Source organism: Eschscholzia californica, unplaced genomic scaffold (genome assembly GCF_041429995.1).
Source record: "Eschscholzia californica isolate CP2 unplaced genomic scaffold, dmEscCali1.0.p SCAF_2, whole genome shotgun sequence".
Taxonomy (NCBI): domain Eukaryota; kingdom Viridiplantae; phylum Streptophyta; class Magnoliopsida; order Ranunculales; family Papaveraceae; genus Eschscholzia; species Eschscholzia californica.
In genome coordinates this window covers 13,332,618-13,352,671 of record NW_028238309.1, presented here as the reverse complement: position 1 = coordinate 13,352,671, position 20,054 = coordinate 13,332,618, and the positions used below count along the sequence as shown (strand labels likewise).

The 20,054-nt window shown below is 35.6% G+C and overlaps 2 protein-coding genes across 2 annotated transcripts; both read right to left on the bottom strand.

The window, feature by feature from the left end:
* Positions 1–2,263: 2,263 nt before the first annotated feature.
* Positions 2,264–7,204, bottom strand: LOC147556356 (protein SMAX1-LIKE 5-like). The gene is made up of 3 exons (XM_086664239.1): positions 5,257–7,204; positions 4,491–4,755; positions 2,264–3,974 (listed from the first exon to the last, which is right to left on the bottom strand). Exons 1-3 carry the CDS (start codon positions 6,579–6,581, stop codon positions 2,409–2,411), a joined length of 3,156 nt encoding a protein of 1,051 aa, XP_086520365.1. The 5' UTR covers positions 6,582–7,204; the 3' UTR covers positions 2,264–2,408.
* Positions 7,205–7,809: 605 nt separating this feature from the next.
* Positions 7,810–8,502, bottom strand: LOC147556355 (uncharacterized). The gene is made up of 2 exons (XM_086658615.1): positions 8,433–8,502; positions 7,810–8,336 (listed from the first exon to the last, which is right to left on the bottom strand). Exons 1-2 carry the CDS (start codon positions 8,500–8,502, stop codon positions 7,810–7,812), a joined length of 597 nt encoding a protein of 198 aa, XP_086514741.1.
* Between the last annotated feature and the right edge of the window lie 11,552 nt (positions 8,503–20,054).

Here is a 20,054-nt window from a genome sequence, read left to right as displayed (position 1 = left end):
AAAAAGAGTTAATTCCTATTTGGCCCCCTACTTTGTGACCAGCTTCCTTTATGACCCCTATTTTCTGTAAATTCAAATATGACCCCCTTTTTTGATGTAGATGTCCTAAGTGAAGGAGTTGAAGGAGATGTCCTTCGACCAAGGTGACAATGCGAACAATTTGTCGGATAGGACAATTGATGTGGAAGATCATCAAGTCCGATTGATTTAGGGATCGTAGAGTTGTAGCTAGAGACCAACTACGATCGTCGAATTACGAAGTAATTCGCGGCTAACTTCGATCGGATCCTACAACGGGGTACACATAAGAGTGACAAATTGATCTAGGATATGACTAGTGGGAGTGAGATATAATCATGGGAGTGTCCCATAAACATATCTCATAGGCCTAAAAAGGAATTAGGCAAAGATAGTACAAAAAGGCCAAAAACAGGGTTTTTGGGCCTAGACCGGTTCGGGTACTTCTAGGACTCAGATTGGGCTGAATTTTGGAGGGTTAGTTGCTGATATAATAAACATTATATCTGCCAATTTTCGTGGTGTTTGGGCACCTCCTCCTTAGGGAATTGAGAAAATACCAATAGTTGCTATTTTCGACTATTTCCCTAAATCTTATTCTAAAGGGTGTTTTAGGAAACCTAAAAGGAGGTGGATTCTTATTAGGGTTCTATATAAACACTCTTAGGGCAGAGAATAAGGTGTGGAATTTCTCTCTAAGCTTTCTTACTCTACCACATCAAGTAGAGAGGAGAAAGTGAGCTAATTCCCATTAACTATCTATCTAGTCAAGAAGAAAGGAGTTCTTCTTTTCAACCACCATTGGTGTGCTAGCTATACAACAAGGTGGGAGATCAAATTGTTTGCTCGTGTCCCAAGTAGAGGAGCTATACTTGAAGCTCTTGATCTTCTCATAAGCAATTGGAAAGGTTCGAGAGAAAAGCGATTAAGGTAATCTACTATCTCCATTAGATTAATTACTAGTTTTGCATGTGATTCTGGGAATACTAGTGTAGACATTAGATGTCATATTTCCGCTATAAACACTAGTAGAAGGGTGTAAATCCCTACACTAAGTACCCTTCCTATAAAATCTTTTCAAAATAAAATAAAAAAGAAAACTTAAATTCCACCTCACTTCCCTCTTCACCACACATATCTCTCCACGTCACCTCTCTCTCTCCATCTCACCTCTCTCTCTCTCTCCAACTCACCTCTCTCTGCTCCGACTAAGCCTGTCAATGGATATCCGAATATTCGACATCCGATCCGCATCCGTATTCGAATTTTAAAAAAATATCTGAAATTTCGGATTCGGATACGGATTCGGATATTTCTTATCGGATATCTGCTTATCGGATATCGGATACGGATACACTCATATTCGATCCGATAAATATCCGTATCCGATAAAAATATTAAAAAATTAATAAAAATTTAAATTTATTCATAATAATATATAAAATGTATGGTTGAGATTTATTATTTGGATCTAATGGTTAAAAATTTAAAGAAAAAATTTGACATTTTGTTATAGTTTCGGATATCGGATATTATCCGATATCCGTTAATATTATCGGATTCGGATATTGATTTCTAATATCCGTCGGATAATTATCGGATTCGGATATTCGGATAGCTTATCGGATTCGGATACGGATATGCCTATATCCGATCCGATAAGCTACCGTTTACAGGCCTAGCTCCGACGAAGGTCGTCGACCGGAAAATTTTCTGGCGGGCGACCTCCAAAAAAAAACTCTCATCTATCTCTCTCTAGAAACTCCGGTGAAGGGGTTTCCCCTTCGCCGGAGCAAGGTCTGTTCACGAACTGATCTGGTTTGTTCGTGAACAGACCACGAAGGTCTGTCCTGGAACAGACGACGAAGGTCTGTTTGTGAATAGACCTTGCTCCGGCCCGGAGTTTCTAGAAAGAGAGATGAGAGTTTTTTTTTTTGAAGGTTGCCGACCGAAAATTTTTGCCGCCAGCGACCTTCGGAGAAGAGAGAGGTGAGTTGGAGAGAGAGAGAGAGGTGAGTTGGATAGAGAGGTGTGGTGGAGAGAGAGAGAGGTGACGTGGAGAGATATGTGTGGCGGAGAGGGAAGTGAGGTGGAATTCAAGTTTTCTTTTTTATTTTATTTTCAAAAAATATTTATAGGAAGGATAGTTAGGACATTTACATCAAAAAAATGGGTCATATTTGAATTTACAAAAAATAAAGGGTCATAAAGGAAGCTGGTCACAAAGTAGGGGGCCAAATAGGAATTAACTCAAAAAAGAAAGTAGTTTTTCAAAAAGATCCATAATTACAAGTCTATAATACTAAAGTTAAGATAGAAAAAAGATTACACAAAGGGTCATTTTGGTCATTTTCACTTTCTTTTCCTTTTTTACATAACTCCTTAAACTTTCAAATCTTCATCTCAACTTGAATTTTTGTGGGAAGATTTGAATCCATATACCCAACCTTTATATTACTATCCTTTTTACCCCCAAAACAAAGCCAAACATTTCCCCATTTCCCTCCATTTTTGACCGTTAGTAAGGTTTTTTGAAAAATGTCTTTTAGCCATTTTTCGAACAAGCTTTCAAGAAAAGAACCAGAACCAAAAACTATTTCCTCTATAACCTCCCGATCTATTCTAAAAACCCCTTTCCTTTCATTTCCAAATACCTCCCCGTATACCCCTTCGATTTTCGACGAGAAATTCGCAGTCATCTCGCGGAAAACGGCTGAATCTTGATCCAGCACGAACTTGTGTTCAATAGATTCCAAAAACCCATCAAGGGTTTTGTTATCAAGCACTGTGTCTTGAGTTAAATCACTAGGAACTGGAGTAAATTCAGTGGTTCTCTCTTCTTCTTCATCATCTTCCTCCTCTGCTAAGAGATTTAGATCAAGGGTGTTTGAGCTTGATTGCCTTGAAAATACCTTTTCGGTTATTACTCCAGCCTCATCTTCTTCTCCATCACTTGTTCTTGAATTCTTCTTCTTGTTTGGAATATCTGATTCAGCTTTTCTTTTTCGATTCAATTCAATTTGTCCTAAATTAAGACTTGTTTGATCTTCAACCAGTAATTTCATGGTGATGGTATTGGTCTTCTCATCTTCCCCTGCAGAAGTACTTGTAAAAATCACAAATGTAGCACCACCCAAACTGACTTCACTCCCATTTTGATCTTCAAATTTGCTACTTCTGTATCCATCAGAGAGAAATTTAACAAACTTGGAATCTGATAAATGGATCTCTTCGATCAAAATGATGCATTTTTCGTGGGATTTCAATGTTTCCATGATGATTCTGCAACTTGGGTTGGCTTCATTTTCCCTTCTCATGTTCATGTGGATAAGGTGATGACTAGACCTTGAAAATGTAGCGGAAATTGCGTTCGCCAACCGTCTTTTCCCAACAAAATCTGTCCCTTGAATCAATACCCACTTTCCATTTGTCTTGGTTTCTCTTGGACTGAGTAAAGCTTCAGCAATTAAAGGAGCCATTTCAGATTGCCAAGGAAGATTTTCTCTCAGTAACTTACATAAATCTTGTTGATCTACTTCTGTTTCCTTTTGATCCAACAAGAAGGCTGAATTACCAAGAGCAAGTGTGATTTTCACTTCCTTACTCTCCATGATCTTAAGTGAATCTAGTCTTGGCTCAGATGTATTTTGTTTTGGTGTTCCATGAGAACCAAAACCGAAGTCGATCGAACCGAATTGAGCACCAAAGGTGGAATTTTGGGTTTGTTTTGATGTAGATTCTGTGAAGGAGATTGAATTTGTGTCTGGGTAAGTTTTGTTTTGGTTCAAATTTGTACCAGGGCTAGTCCACCAAGGATGAGATGAAGCAGACTTGTAATTCTTGTTGGTTAAGCTTTGGTTGTTGAATAGAGAACCTGAATGGGTTGAATTATGCTTTGGATGATGTAAACTGTGACACAATCTGTTCCATTTTCTTCTAAGTTCCACCAAATCATCCTGCAATTTGAAAATATGAATTTGTAAGTAGTCTTGTCTATTATATTCATAAAGAATAAAAGAAATCAATTGGCAATTCGCTCAGATATGCTCTAAATGTTATTTACTTTATCACGACTTCTTTTTGTCTATGTGAACTATCCTCATATGCAAAGTTCGTAGGTGTCTTTTGTCGAGTGGCGAGAAACATGTAGGCCATGAAGACCTATCATGTGTGAACAAATTGACAATGAGTGGAGAGGACCTAGACATTATATTTTTAGTTGCTATATAGCCCTTCTCCCATGTCAGACTATTCTCACACGCTCCTAAGTTTGTGGCTAGCCGACTCAGAACTAATTGACAATGAGTGGAGAGGACTTAGACATTATATTCTTAGTTGCTAGATAGTCATTCTCTCATGTGAGACTATTCTCAGACAACTTAAACTCGGTATGAATGAAGTAAGCGGATATGAACTATTTTTACATCTCTCTAAAATTTGTGTTGTCATACTTAAAGACAAATTTTAGTTACCTTGTGATGGGAATCAACTTGCTGAGGTTTCAACCAATAAGGCAAGTGACTTGACCCCTTGTCCATTTCTTTGACATTACAAGACAACAAAGATGAAGAATTCTTCTTCTGGTTTGACTTGAAAAAAGAAGCATCTCTTTCAAAATTTGAGGTACATTCAGGACAACACTGAAGCTTATCTTGAACTTCCATGGCAGCAGCAAAAGGCTTAGCTTCAAGCATCTGAGGTGGGTTTTGTGTGACATCCATCCTTGAATTAATTCCACTGCAAATTCAGAAACTCAAAAGATTCAGACAAATTTAAGATTGGGTTTACAAATAAATGAAGGTTGGTCCACTCTAAATTTAAAACACATTAAATTCAAACCATTAAAGTAAGTAAAATCATTACAAAAATCATAAATATTTTTCTATTTTAAGTTAATAATAAATAAAACTCTTAAACTAAATAAGGGTAATCTTTAACTTAACAAAGAAAACAAGTAAGAAAAGGACAGTGCTGTTTATCTACCACACTACCAAACTTGCTTTTTGTAAAGTTTGGTCCTATCAATATCAAAACCATGAAAAATTTGAAACACAAATAAAACAAAGCCTTAAAGAAAGAACTAAAAATAGAGACTAGTATTTTGTTTGTTCCCATGAAAAATATACTACTAGTATGTCATTAGATACTCTCATATGTATTTTTCTTTTTAGAAAGAGAAAGTTGGGTTTAGACTTTAGAGAGAGAGAGAGAGAGAGAGATAGATGGTATTGAGCTCACCTTGTACCATGGAGAGTTAAACCAAGACCACCTGAAGGAATAGAAACAGCTTGAAGAGCCCATTGAATCTCAAGAGGAGGTTGTTTCATTTGACATCTCATAAAAGTTTGATAATTAGAAGTACCCATTAACCAAACTTTACTATTAGAACTACTAAAATCTGATAATAATCTACCAATCTCAACAACTAAATGATGAATAGGATTATAACCAGAGATTTGATTATCTTTAACTGAAAACAAACCACCATTTTCATTTTCATTTTCAACTACCCATTTTAAATCTCCTACATATATTATTGCTCCTCCTCCTGATGCAATGAAAGAACCAACTTTACTTCTCAAATCTGAAATCTTAATCTCAACTTCATCTTTTTTCATAAACCTTAATGAAACTGAAGATAACTGAAATTTTATGAAATGGGTTGATCTTAATTCATCAGGAACTTCACCTCTCTCTAACCTATCCATTATATCTGAAACTAAACCTTCTGTTGTTGATAAACTATCCCCAACAAGAACTGTGTTCTTCCTCTTACTACTTTTTCTCAAAAGAACATCCAAAACCAACCTCAAATCTTGCTCTCTTTCACTAGATAAGATATGGGTAGTACTTAAATGCTTCTTTTGAGTTGAAAAAAGAAGTGGGTTTTGCTCAGAAGAGCAATTCAAGAAATGGGTTTGCCAAAAACTATTGTGATTGATGAAATCTCTATGATGGGTAGTATTAGTAGTAGTAGAAGTAGTTTCACTAGTAGGAAGATTTGGATTATGAGATAACATATTATAGTGAAAAACAGAAGAAGGTGAAGATGAAAAATCTTCTAGATTGTTCTTAACAGAAGTACTAGAAAAACCAGCTTCTCTCATAACCCTACTAACACTAGGATCATCTAAGATAGAGATAATAAGTTGTTCTAATTCAACTTTAATGGCTAAAAGAGGTTGTTGATGTTGTTGTTGTTGTTGTTCAATACAACCTCTTCTTTGATGAGCTTGAGCTCTTTTAAGAGCAGCAATAAGGGCATTAGAAAGAGAAGGTTGAGAATGAAGAAGAGGAGTAGGTGAAGTTGGAAGTCTATTTAGGGCAACATTAAAACAAAGTTCAAGAGCTCTACATTGAAGTGGATGAGAAGATGAATGTGGGTGAGATTTTAAACAAGCTCTTCTTAAAATACTTGTTCTTGAACTTAGTAAAGTTGCAGCAACATGAAGAGGTGTTATTTGAGCATGACCTCTTCTTCTTGCTAAATTTAATGAATGTTTGAGGACTGAAGCAGCCTCTGATGTGAGGGTCTGCTGTAATGTGAAGACTCCTGTACGCATTACTTATCCCAATTACCCACCCCCTAAAACCCCCCCTCTTTGATGATAAACCTCTCACTAGCTAGACTCTTTCTTCTTTCTCTCTCTACTTTCTCTATCTCTCTCTCAAACACCCCCAGTACCCTCTCTCTCTCTCCTAGCTGCTTCTTCTTCTAGCTACTTGAGTTTTTTTCTCTTACTCAAAGATGGGTTCTCTTAGTTTAACAGAAAACAAAAATACCCACTTCTTGGATTGCTTGAAATGATGAGATATAAAAAGAAAACCTAGAGAGAGAGAGAGAGAGAAAAAAAAAACTTTGAAGAGATGGGTAGTGAGTGTAGTGGTTTCTCCTCTTTATCTTTGTTGCTTGCTTGGTGTTTTGGTTTCTTTAGTAATAAAGAGTAGTAGTAATAGTAGGCTGTTAAGATCAATTGCTTTTTGATTTCTACTTTCATGAGTTTCTCTCTCTAAAACTGAACCATCCTTTATTGAAAAAACAGTCACAAGTGGTACGGTTACTTCAAAAGGTTGAAGGCTCTAAATGGATTATACAGATTAATGATGAACAAATTTCAGGTTAACAAAAGCTGCCAAGATGATTTCCCATTTTACACTGCTTTCAAAACCCATGTCTTTACTAACCTGGCAAGAGTTTTTTTTCTTTTATAAATTCTCAATTTTAGTCCCTACTATCACTAACTCATTTGGTGAGGATTTAGGTGTAAAAGGGCGCCCAACAACAATTATGCTCGGCGCCCGCACCCCAACCCGACGCCTGATTGTTAAGATTACAAAAGGAGTTTTAATCCCTTTTTCTTAGAGTTCGTAGCAAGTTTGTGAGTTTTACTATCAAAGTTTTCTATGTCTAAACAAGAAAGAGTTAGAATCAAAAGAAGTGGCACGAACTGCGTCCTAGACTATATTGAGAATAGGAAAAAATAGAAATTTGATGCAAAATTTGAAATATTTTCTGGTCTAATGGAGGAGACCACTACCTCACTCAAGCTAATGCTTAAAGTTGATAAAAACTCTGATCCTTTATTCCAATATTCGTGTTATTTATACAAGAAATTGGAAACGGAAGGAAACAAACAATTGTTAAACTTTAGTAACTACTCTTAATTTTAGGGAAACACTTCGACTCAAACTTCTAACTTATTTGAACTTAAAAATCATAACAGAATTAAAAACTACCTTAAGACTTAGTCAAATTAACAAATAATGCTCGCGACAACTCCCCCTCTCTTACTATGCTCTTGCCGTCAAGAGCAAAAAATCTGGAAATTGTTGACTGAAGTCTTCAAAAACTTCCCATATGCCATCGACAGGTGAATAGCCCTTCAAATGCACTAACACCTTAATCTTTCTTACATTAGTTGTGTCATCTAGTATGGCGAAAGGAGTTAGCAATCTTGGACCTTCAGGAGGTAGTTGAGTACTAACAACAATTTTGTCACTAACATGCCTTTCATGGAGAGACACATGAAATATGGGATGAACTTTAGCTTCAGGTGGCAACTCTAATTTATACGCTACAACACCCACACGTTGGACTACTTTAAATGGTCCATAATAGTTAGCTGATAGCTTATGTATTCGAAGACTTATCGAATGTTGTCGATAATCCTGGAGTTTTAAGTAAACCATGTCACCAATTGCAAATTCCCTTTCTTTATGCTTCCCATCGTAGATCTTCTTCATGCGGTTCTGCGCCACAGCGATCTTCTCCTTTACTTCATGAATTATACCATCTTTTTCAATGAGATGTTCCTCTTCTGCATTTGTATTCTATGTAAAGTTATTTGTCTTCACCATGCGAGTGAGAGGAGCAACAATCTTTCCAAAATTCTTAATGAATTTCATATAATAACCACAATGACCAAGAAAACCCCTCATAGCCTTTGGAGTTTTTGGCTTTGGACAATTCATTACAACTTCCATTTTATCCGGATATATAACCACACCTCGGTTAGTAATAACATAACCAAGGTACTTAACTTCCCTTTGGCTGAAATGACATTTCTCAAGCTTTACATGAACAAGTCTTAAAATTTTGGTTCTACGGATGCCAACATAAGGCTTGTTACTGGATTAGACCTTCTTTGGATTATCCATGCACGCTCACAATCATCTTCAAACGAGGTATCTGTTAATATCGGGATTGGAGTGTCTAATACATCTACTATAAATCCGATAGCCTTTTTCAGATACCTTTCCCAATCAATAAAGTTATTTTCATTTGATTTTTCCTTCTCAAGAATTGACCGTGGGTTGAAGACTCCTTTTGTCATAATTAAACCTCAGAAAGAAATGTAAAGTAAATTTAAAACTTGTTATCATAGCAAAATTCTAATTTGCAACATTATTCAAGAAAAAAGTTCCTGTTTGAATAATTAATATGATACTAAGACCCCGTTTCTTTGAATTTAAGTGACTAGGGCCCTTCTTTTAACCTCGTTGTCCTTGGTGACTAAACTCTTTATTGGTCATACTATATGACTCTTGGTTGATGAGTCACACTTTAACAACTTAGACTCATCCTTTGCCCCGATATCCAAAACTCTTTTGTTGACTCGTTGAGAGTAAACATTTAGACATGTAGACCTCTGTCATAGGTTTATATTGTCCAACGGTAAAATATGGCACCCTGCGGAGGCAGACCTACCATCAACGAACAAGGGCGCAAATGTGTCTTAGTCTGGGTAGGCTTTACTAAAAGTTCTTTTAGGGACTTATACGTTTTTATCATGCATGCACAACTGTGACCTCTAACATAACCATCCACGACATAAAACGTAAATAAATAAGTAAATGCGCGCGAGAAGGTAAATCAAGCACATAAGGATCCTGGTATGGCCCCTAACCTAAAAGATCTAATCTTGTTTGGTTTCTTCTCTTTTCGCCTAGATCTTCATCCTCGAACCTCCATTGGTTTCTCCCACTTGAATCGGGATCTCATCCTTCGGTACTTCAATGGACACTTTTGACCCTAAACTCTAATTACAAGACTCAACGATTCGCAGATCGTATAAAACTTGAAATTAATTACATTGGGGACACATTTGTGCTTAGAAACAATAATGAAAGACAATCTTCAAAGACCATACTAGTTTCCACATTCACATCCATACATACACAATAATATGACATTCATATTATAATAAAGCATGCATTCTTAGTTTTAGATTCGTCTGTAAGGGTGGAATCTAGGTTCACTACAATCTAGCTAGCTTTTCGGGAGAAAAAAATTGACATCTATATGCCAAACTGACCTTAAGTCTATTTTCGTAAAATTCGGACTGATGACACGTTTCGGTTTTATCCTTAATGATTTCTAAAATCAATTTTACGAAAAACTTCGTTTGGTTCTTTAGAAGGCCCAGGTCAATTTCGAAAAAATTATCTACGTGGAACCGGGAGAAAAATCGAGAAAAAGACGAAAAAAATCCCACTCGAGTCGACGCCCGAAAATCTCAGTTTGTTATCCGAGTCCAAACTCGGAATGACCCGGGACAAGGTATGGTCAAGGTCTGAAACATTCTCGGCCTAGACCCATTACTTAGAGTATAAGACGCCTTGAGACTTCCCAGATGCGCCTGGTCCTTGACCGGTCCATCTCGGTCTCCAAGTCCGAGACATCTTAGGGCGTTCCAGACGCGTCTGGAATGGGAGCGTCCTTGCGTGTCTCGGATTTCTAGTTCGAGAAGCGCTCGGCTTTCCCAGTCGCGTACTAGACAAACAAGAAGCTTTTCAGACCAGATATACATTTTTTTCTTTCTCTTCCACCTACTGGACTTTTATGATTCAAAACCAAAAATCAGAAGTTGAAAACCTCTTTAAAAAATATGTTAAATATTTAATCTTCTCCTTCGAAAACTATTTTTAAAAAACCGAAATTTAAAGCTTTAACTTATTGAAACTCTTTCAAAATCTATTTGATTAAGCATAAATCCAATTCAAACGAATCAAATTGATGTCTGAAAATCTATTCAGACTTATCTATCTAACTAAACAAGCCCGAGTTTAATTCGTATAGCCAAAGTTAGCTCGTGCAAGAGGCTCTGACGCCACTGTTGGGTTAGGTGTCACCTATTGTTCTAAGTGGAAACTTAGACGTCTAATACGTCTAATACTAGTTTCAGGATCACATGCAAGACTAAAGATGAACTAAAATGGGATATAAGATTATCTTAATCGCTTTCCCTCAAACTAAATTCAATGCCTTTTTTGCGAAGATAAGAGCTTTAAACTGAAGCTCATCTACTTGAGACACCCGAGCAAGTTGACTTGATCTCCCTTCTTTAATGCCAGCTAGGACCTTAATAGAAAGAAGGTTAGTAACAAGAACTCTTCTTTCTTGACTAGATAGATAAGTTGGGAGTTTTTTTTCTCTAAAATCTACTTTCTACTTGATGTTTTAGAGATAGATTTTCTTTTAAGAAAATTCTACACCTTTTCTATTCTAATATGAGCCCTTATATAGAGAATCCTAAAGTAAGAATCATATTCCAATTAGGATTCAAACTCTACAACATAGACAAGCTTTAGCTACACCCTTTTTTCTACAGATTACTAGTGTCATAACCATGAGTCACTATTTTTTACGGATATTTTTAGGGTGCAGCAAATGCTGACCAACAACTACAAACTTTGTGTGCACTTGCTACACATGGGGCCGTGTAAAGTGAGTCTGACACAACAATTTTTCAAAAATTGAAAAGTGTCTTTTGGCTACGGTTTATTAGCCGTAGCAATCGATTGGCATTTGCTACGAAAATTCCATAGTTAATAGAGCAAAAATAGTATTTGATATAGATCAACTTAGGCAGAAAAAATTGCCCCAAAAATTTGGGAATTGCGCCAAAAATTTACGGTTATTGTTGTAAAAATAGACCGGTATTTGGGTTGCCTTCTATGAAATATGTTAAGATTTGGGGTGCCTAAATCATCCCAAAAATTTTGTTCTATTTTGGAAGTAGCACTTGACCAGTTAGAAAGGGCATCGAGAGATAGAGAGAGGGAGTTCGACCATAAGGGTTTCCAGCAAGAGAAAAAAGGATTTCCGAAGAGACAAAGTTAGAGCAGGAGGAGATAAAGTCGGGCTAATTGGAATTGATCTAATCCGTCCTTTTGCCTAGTTCCCTCTTGTCAACTCTCTTCGATCAAGTCATCACTCTTTGGTGTAACCCGTTGTAGAATCCGGTCGATATTAGCCGCGAATCACCAACGTGATCCAACGATCGTAGTTCGCTTCTAGCTAAGCATTACGACCCCTAATTCGATCGGACTAGATGATCTTCTAGATAAAGTCATTATAATCTATTCGACAATTTGAGCGTATTGTCATCTTGGTCGAAGGACACTCCTTCAGAAGAACATCTCCTTCAGACCGAATCCTTTAGAAACTTCATCTTTTAGGCGATGTTTGGCGCGAGGGAATCATGTGGGAATGGAATGTGATTCCTGTGAATTATACTCCCGTTTATTGTTTGGCTTGCGGGATTGGAGGGAGAATCATATTCCCGAAGGAATATGATTCCCCCTAAATGGGGTAATAACAAACCAAAAGAGGATAGTGGGTTTGTAATTCCCATTCCCGGGAATGATTTGTTTTAATATTTGTGGACAAAATTATCCTTAATAAAATATGAGAATGACTAATATTAAAATAGTCATTCACATAATATCACAACTAAAAATATTTAAAACCAAGGGTATTAGCCACCTTCATAGCATCTCTCTCACTCGCTTGAACGTTACCCTCTCTAGTTTTTTTTTCTCTTGTTTTTTGTTAATTCCAATGGATTTCATAACGTTTAAAAAGTAAAAAAAAAAAAAAAAAAATTAGCCGACACCTTTATTTACTTTAAATAAATTATTGAATAGTACTTAAATTGGTTTAACCGGTTACTAGTTCATATCTACAAATTTGAATAGATAATACTGATTAAAATATATAACAAAGTTAACGTATAATTTATGTAGTTTAAGTAAAAGGATATAACAAGATTTTTACAAAAATTCACAATCCTACTCCTATACGAACCAACACGAAGTTAGGAATCTATCGGGAATCGAATTCCTATTACTGGTCAAACAAAACATCAAACTAAAATAATCTGATCTCAGGAATCGCGTTACGGGGATGTGATTCCCAGGTATCACATTCCATTCCTGTGTGCCAAACATGGCCTTAAAGTTCGGTAAACAATGAGAAATTTGATGAAAAGTTCTATAGGCACACAATTTTATTGCTATTGGCGGGTTTCTTAACATACAAGGGGACAGTCGTGGCAATAACATCGGGTGCCTTTAGCATTTGCTAAATTTCTCCACCCCAATTCATCTTTCTCCTCCCCAATTTCTCGTGCATCTTGCAATTAGGGCTTCAATAATACTTTTCTTTCTCTAAACCCTATCCTACCTCGAAGAGGAAAATTAAGTAATTCAATCTAGTATTGCTACCAAGTTTCCTCTCCATATCAAAGTCCAAGTACCAATTCTTCTCAGATATGATCGACCACTAAATTAGTTACGGTATTTGTCTGATTTTTCGATGAAGAAAGAGTCTACGGGGACTACCTATACCCCGTACTTAAGATGAAAACCGATAAGAATGTTGGAAGCCGAAGAACTTTCTATCAGCTTTGAATAGCGTAGTCATTTTCTGTCCCAAGAAGGAGAATTTCTATAAATCTTGCAGGAAAAAAATGCGTTGAATCAAGTTATTTTAACCAACAACAGCAACCTACAATTTTATTTCCTAGTGGATTCAAGCGGTCGGAGATCAAAATTGTGTTTAGATGATTTGATCCTATCTGAGATAATTCTAATCTTTCATCTTCGTTCATTAGATGTTTCCCATAGGGGAGAAGGAGAAACCAAGTGAGAGTAGAAGACTCATTCAACAATGAGGAGACATAGTTAGGAGAAAGAGTAGAAGATTAGGTCAACACTCGGACGAGAGAGAGCGTAACTTTGTGAGGGGGTGAGAAAATGGTTTTCACATGTGGTAAAATATTGGGGTATTTCCCAAATAGCCCCCAACTATGTGACCAGCTTCCTGCCTAGCCCCTACTTTATCAAAAATATTCAGATGGTCCCTTTTTTAGTTACCGTTATAACTCCGTTAACTAGTCATCACCTCTCTCTGCCACCTCATCGTCTTCACCGGCGAAGGTCGCCGGCCGGCAACCTTCAAACATAAATTTTTTTTCCTCTCTCCTCTCTCTCTAAATTTTTTTTTTCTTCTCTCCTCTCTCTCTCTCTCTCTAAACAGATATAGACAGAGGAGGTCTGGTTCGCAGACCTTCAATAGTTTGTTCGGCAGACCTTTGAAGGTCTGTTCGTCTGTCGAATACCTAGATCGATTCGAACCAGACCTCTTCTCTCTAGATCTGTTTAGAGAGAGAGGATAGAGGGAAAAAAAATAATTTTTTTTAGAGAGAGAGGAATTTTTTTTATGTTTGAAGGTTGCTGGCCGAAAAATTGGTCGACCCGCGACCTTCGTCGGTGAAGACGATGAGGTGGCGAGAAGATGAGGTGGTAGAGAGAGGCGATGAGATGGAAGAGAGAGAGGTGATGACTAGTTAACGAAGTTATAACAGTAACTGAAAAAGGGGGTCATCGGGGTATTTTTGATAAAGTAGGGGCTAGACAGGAAGTTGGTCACAAAGTTGGGGGCTATTTGAGAAACAACCCTAAAAAGACGTCTTTTACACTTTTTTCGCATCTTCTTAGCTCAATCAAAGTTGGGGCTAGACAAGAAGTTGGTCACAAAGTTGGGGGCTAGATAGTTTTCTTCCTCTCTTTCTCTCCTTAATCGTTTGATTCGTTCTGGCTATGGTGGTGATTGGGCGGGATAGGGTAAGAGGAGAAAGAAGCGAATTTGGGAGAATCTGAATATGTCGTCTCATCGAAGTGAAGTCGGATACCACAGAAGTTAGATTTGAACCTAAGATCGATCCATTTAGGGATGTGGAGCAAAGGAGAAGAGAGAATTAATAGTTTTATTTTTTACTTAGTACAATAAATGTTATGTTTCTTTGTTGGTCTTTAGGGCCTCTTTTGTTGGTCTTTAGGACCCTTTTGTTTTTCGTTTTCTATTCAGGTCCAAGTGCTTTGATCTAAGACCACTATTGGGAGTTTCTTCATCAACTTACAACTCTCTCTACCGATGTACCGGACTCAGAGGCGCAAACTGGAGATTTGTAAGCCGACGGTTCACGGCAAGAAGAGAAGAAAGTGAAAGAAGCATCAGTTAAAAAAAACTACCCTTAGATAGTTAGCGGCGACTGCACCAGAAGTAACCCATCAGTTAGATCAGGCAGCTTTAGAGGCACCCCAAGTGGGCATAACTTGTCTTGTTTGTCCAGTTTTGGTTGTGTCTTTGTTATTTTAAACTTTATGATGTAATTCTCATTAGCCTTTTGGCCTTTCAATGAAGTTTGATTTCCAAAAATAGAATAAGCAGAAAATCGATTTCCAAAAGAAAATCTATTTTCTTACTTCATTTTCACATGTATCATTATGAAACCAATCGACGAAGCCAAGGCTTTAATGATGGAAACATGTAAGTTTCGAACGAAATGCAGAATTACACGTATGGAAAAATCGGAACATCAAATAAAATACTGAAAGGCTTCTAACCCCAATCATCATTCTCCATAAATTGTTGTGTATTAATGGAGAGACACAAGCATTATTTATAGGAGTGTTAAGGACCCTTCGGTTAATTTATAACTACTCGCACATTCATTTCCATCAAAGAATGCGTACAATAAGTTGGTTAACATAACCAACAATTTCTCAAATTTTGATTCCCAACACAATGGAGACACCATCACTAATGTAGCCACTTTCTTTTTTTGATGAAAGAATAATGTAGCCACTTACTGAATTCAAATCAGTACCTGGTCAAAACCAACTTAATAAGGAAAATAGGAATGCGAGTCACCCTTAGTCTCCAAGAAAGGGACATGTCCATCATCCATTTGCCAACTTTCACATGAAAAGGAGGATAGTTGAATGTAATTTAAGTTTCCAAAGAGGGTCCCAAAGAAATGAGAAAACTCGTGTTGAGCCAAAATATTGGTCAGCTTTGACTAGTCAGTCAACAGATTGATCTGGGTGGATAGTGCCAAATCCCTAAATGCTTACGAGTGATCCCTTGATAACCAACATGGAGGTAAACAGAAAAGAGTTCTGCTACGTGACCCAACTCTAACCAAAGAAATTGTTATGAGGTCGGCACGAGTATCTTTGGACCGAGTAAGCTATGCCTTAAACCTTGCTTTGACTAGAGTGGTGGAGTAGGGATGTTACATTGCTATTATCAAGCTGGTGTCCTAACACCACAACATCTCTGTGTGATTGACCACTGCTATGCAAACCTGTATAAGCATCGAAGGTTCGTCCAAAAAAGTAACCAACCTTTAATATCTCTTGATCGATTCCTAATCTACACAGTACATTGACTTGAGCGTCGTAGTGTCTTTACAATAAGGAGAAACAATTACATTGGAGGTTACAAGGTTAATTTCCTAAAAATATATGAGAAGTCCCCTCTTCCTCTTGGGTGTGGCGAGAAATCTTCACTCTTAGATAGAATAACAATTAAGTTCACTCTTTCCCAACTGAGTTTCTCTCTGTGGTCGGCTTAACTGAGTACTTGGTATTTGTAGATTACAATAAATGAGTAAATATACGTTGCTAATAGAAATTCACTCTATGATATATTGAGACTATCGCAAGTTGCTTCGAAGTCTTGACTCCGCTGCAGCTGATCAGTACTTATGACCCAAAAACTCGATGGGTTCGGCCCAATAACACTATTTATATTATAGAACCAGATACATTTATTTGCCCTTAGTGGGATTAGAGGTATGCAAAACAGGGAAATTTGTGCCTCACATATGACATTTTTGGTGATTAACCCTTCCATGAACATAATAAGATAATGGACACACACACACATTTTATTCATAGAATTGACAGCATTTTATTCTTCAAGTACACAAAAAGTAGATCCCTGTCTTCCCCCAGTTACATTATTGGTTCTTTGTCCCATAGCCTTCTCTCTTATTCTTCCCTTCCACTTTCCTATTTATTACGTAGTATAAAGTTTTTTCTTGTAAATAAAGATTATTATAAACTTTTATGATAAAGAAACATCAGTGAAAAGAATTCTTCTCCTTGCAAGAGAACATAAGTGGATTTATTAGCCAAAAAATATCAAGTTGGATTCATTTCATAAATATGATTTACTACAAATCATGAGTTTTTGATATATTTGGAAATTAGAAATACGCAGACTCTTAGATTCGAATAATTTGTAAGTTTAAAGTTTGTACTGAAACAAAATCCAAGCTTGCTTGGTGGTATTTTATATAGTTATATCCCATACCAAAAGGGAAATGATAGAGTGACTTAGAATTTGGTACTTAGAGGATGACATATTGACATGATTCCTCATTTGGAAATAAAAGCGGTCTCCACCGTAATCAAATTTTGAAAAAACCTTGTCTTTTAGTGGATTCTTCGTCATTTTGTCATCCTCTTAGTAACTCTAGCATCTCCCATACCAAAATCCACTAATATATTTATTCTTATATTTCACAATTACATTTATGTCTAGTTTGTAGAAAACGACATTTTCACTCCTATTTGGCCAACATGATATTTTTACTTTTATGTCAAAATAACATTTTTGTCCCTTAAATTGTCCAGCATGACATTTTTAACTATATATCATTAATGTGGTTCTCATACCCTATTATAATACAAAATGACAGTTTTACCCGTTGTCTTGGAGAAACAATCTTTTATATTCATGAATTGACAATTTTATCATTCCGTTACCCAAATGACATTGTTACCCTAATGTAGTACTAAAATGTTTTTTTAATCCTTATATTGGCAGTGCCATTTTTAACTTTCTGTATCACCAAATCACCATTTCATCTTTAAATTGTTAAAATTACATTGTTAACTTGTAACAGAAAAACTTTTTGTGATTACAAAATGAATTTTTGACTTATGTTGTGAAAGTCATATTTTTATCTCCAATACCAAAGTGACATTTTTTACCTTGACGTTGTCGAAATGGTCTTAAACATAAATGTTGTCAAAATTACATTTTTACCTTTTATACTTAAACTATGATATTTTAACAATTATGTTGTCAAAGTGATGGTTTTACCATTTAATACAAAATGACATTTTTTTTACTTATTATACAGTAAAGTTTATATTTTTGTCATCATTCTATCCAAATGACATTTTTACGCGTTATACGGAAAGATGATATTCTTACCATTATGTTGTCAAAATGACATTTTTTGCCCTTATATAAGACAAATGACATTTTTACTAGTTTGTCGGGATTTTAGTTTTTCTCTTTATATTATTTCACCCTCATATAGTACTAAAATTAAATTTTAGTTTTGTATTTCTTTACTAACAACATACATCATTACTCTTTTTTATAACCGACATGTATTTTTTATGTTTAGGTTTGGAAAATGACAATTTTGTCTTTAGGTATTCACAATAACATTTCTAATCTTCTATATTCATGAATGGTCATTTTGGCAGCACAAGAGTAAAAATATCATTTTGAGCGGCTCAATAATGTACAGTAAAAATATCATTTTATTACCATAAGAGAGTGAATTTTTTTTTGAATTGTTCAGCGTGTCTCGAACCCTTGACCTCTAGAATGGAAGACTATACTTCTTACCACTCCAACCAAGGATTGTTGACAAGAGAGTGAAAATGTTACTTTCACAATATAAAAGTAAAAAAAATTACTTTGGTACTATAGAAGGACAAAAATATCATTATGACTAGACCAGACCGAAAAAAAAGTCATTTATATTGATTAATGGTAAAAAGATCATTTTGATAACATTACAAGACAAAGATAAAACTTTCATTTTTGCAACAAAAAAAATAAATATTTTGATACTGACGATATAAAGAATCTCATTTCTTCCAACATAAAAGTAAAAATCTCATTTTAAAACTGTAATTTAGACAACATAAAAGAAAAAATATCATCTTTGTAAGAGATGGGGTAAAATTGTCAACTTTAGACATAAGAATAAAAATATAATTTTGGCAACATAAGAATAAGCATTTGACAACCTAAAGTAAAAAATGTCATTTTCACAATTTAAGGATAAAAATGTCATGCTTACGATATAAGGGATAAAATTTGTCCATCATCACTTGGCGTAGTGGTTGGACACTCACTTTGCATCTCGGAGATCCCAAATTCGATTCTCATGAAAATAGAATCCATTTATTAAACTTGAATATAGATGACCTAAGGTCTATAAATGGGCCTATAGAATTATCTTAATGGTCTTTTATATGGCTCTTAGGCCATGTTTGTCGTGCGAGAATAGCGTGGGAGTGGAATGTGATTCTCGGGAATCACATTCCACATCATTGTTTGGCTCGCGAGAATGGTGTGGGTCCGAGAATGTGATTCCCACAAAAAGGGGTAATAGTAAACCCAATGGGAGGTGGGTTTGTGATTCCCATTCCCCGGAATCACATATATTAATATTTATTGACAAATATATCCTTAACAAAATATTGAATTACCAAGTTTATTTTTTTTGTAGGATCTGGTATTAATAAGTACTATTTATGTTTATGAACAAAATTTAATTTTAGATAAATATCTATTTAGGTTTACAAACAAAACTTTATTTTAGATAAATTTTTATTAAGACATTTATTTATTATCTTTGAATTCTAACCCTTTGATGTATCGTGTTATTATTTCATATCTACAAATTTGAAAAAATAATGCTGATTTTAATATATAACAAAGTTGATGTGTATATTTTATGCAAAAAAAATAATTGATATGTATTTTATGTAGTTTAAGTAAGGTTAAAGTGAACTTTAAAAATATTTACATTCCTATTTTTATACGAACAAAACACCTAATTAGGAATATGTCAGGAATCAAATTCTCATTCTTGGTCAAACCAAACATCAAACTACAGTAATCTGATTCCCAGGGATCACGTTACGGGAATGTGATTCCTGGGAATCACATTCATTCTCGCGCGCCAAACATGGCCTTAGAGTCCAAGATGTCTTTGCGATGGTATTTATTGAACTTATTCTGATCCATGATGTAATATATTCATGATGTGCCATGCCAAGTAATGATGTAATGACTCTTGAGTCCATATAAAATGTTATTTCTGCAAGTTTAGATTTTGCTTTGGTCGCCGAATAGGTCAAAAATGTTTGAAAGAAAGAACAAAAACTCTTAAGATATTTACTGATTACCAAATAGACAAAGATTTTTTTTTAAAAGAAATTATGAGTTTTGGAGTATAATTATGAATCCCTCGAATAATGAACGGATTCGTAATTTCGTCATCGATACAAATCAAACGATTAAATTGAAGCTATTAAATAGTCGTTAGTGAGACGCAAAAACTAACTATACGATAACAGTACAACTA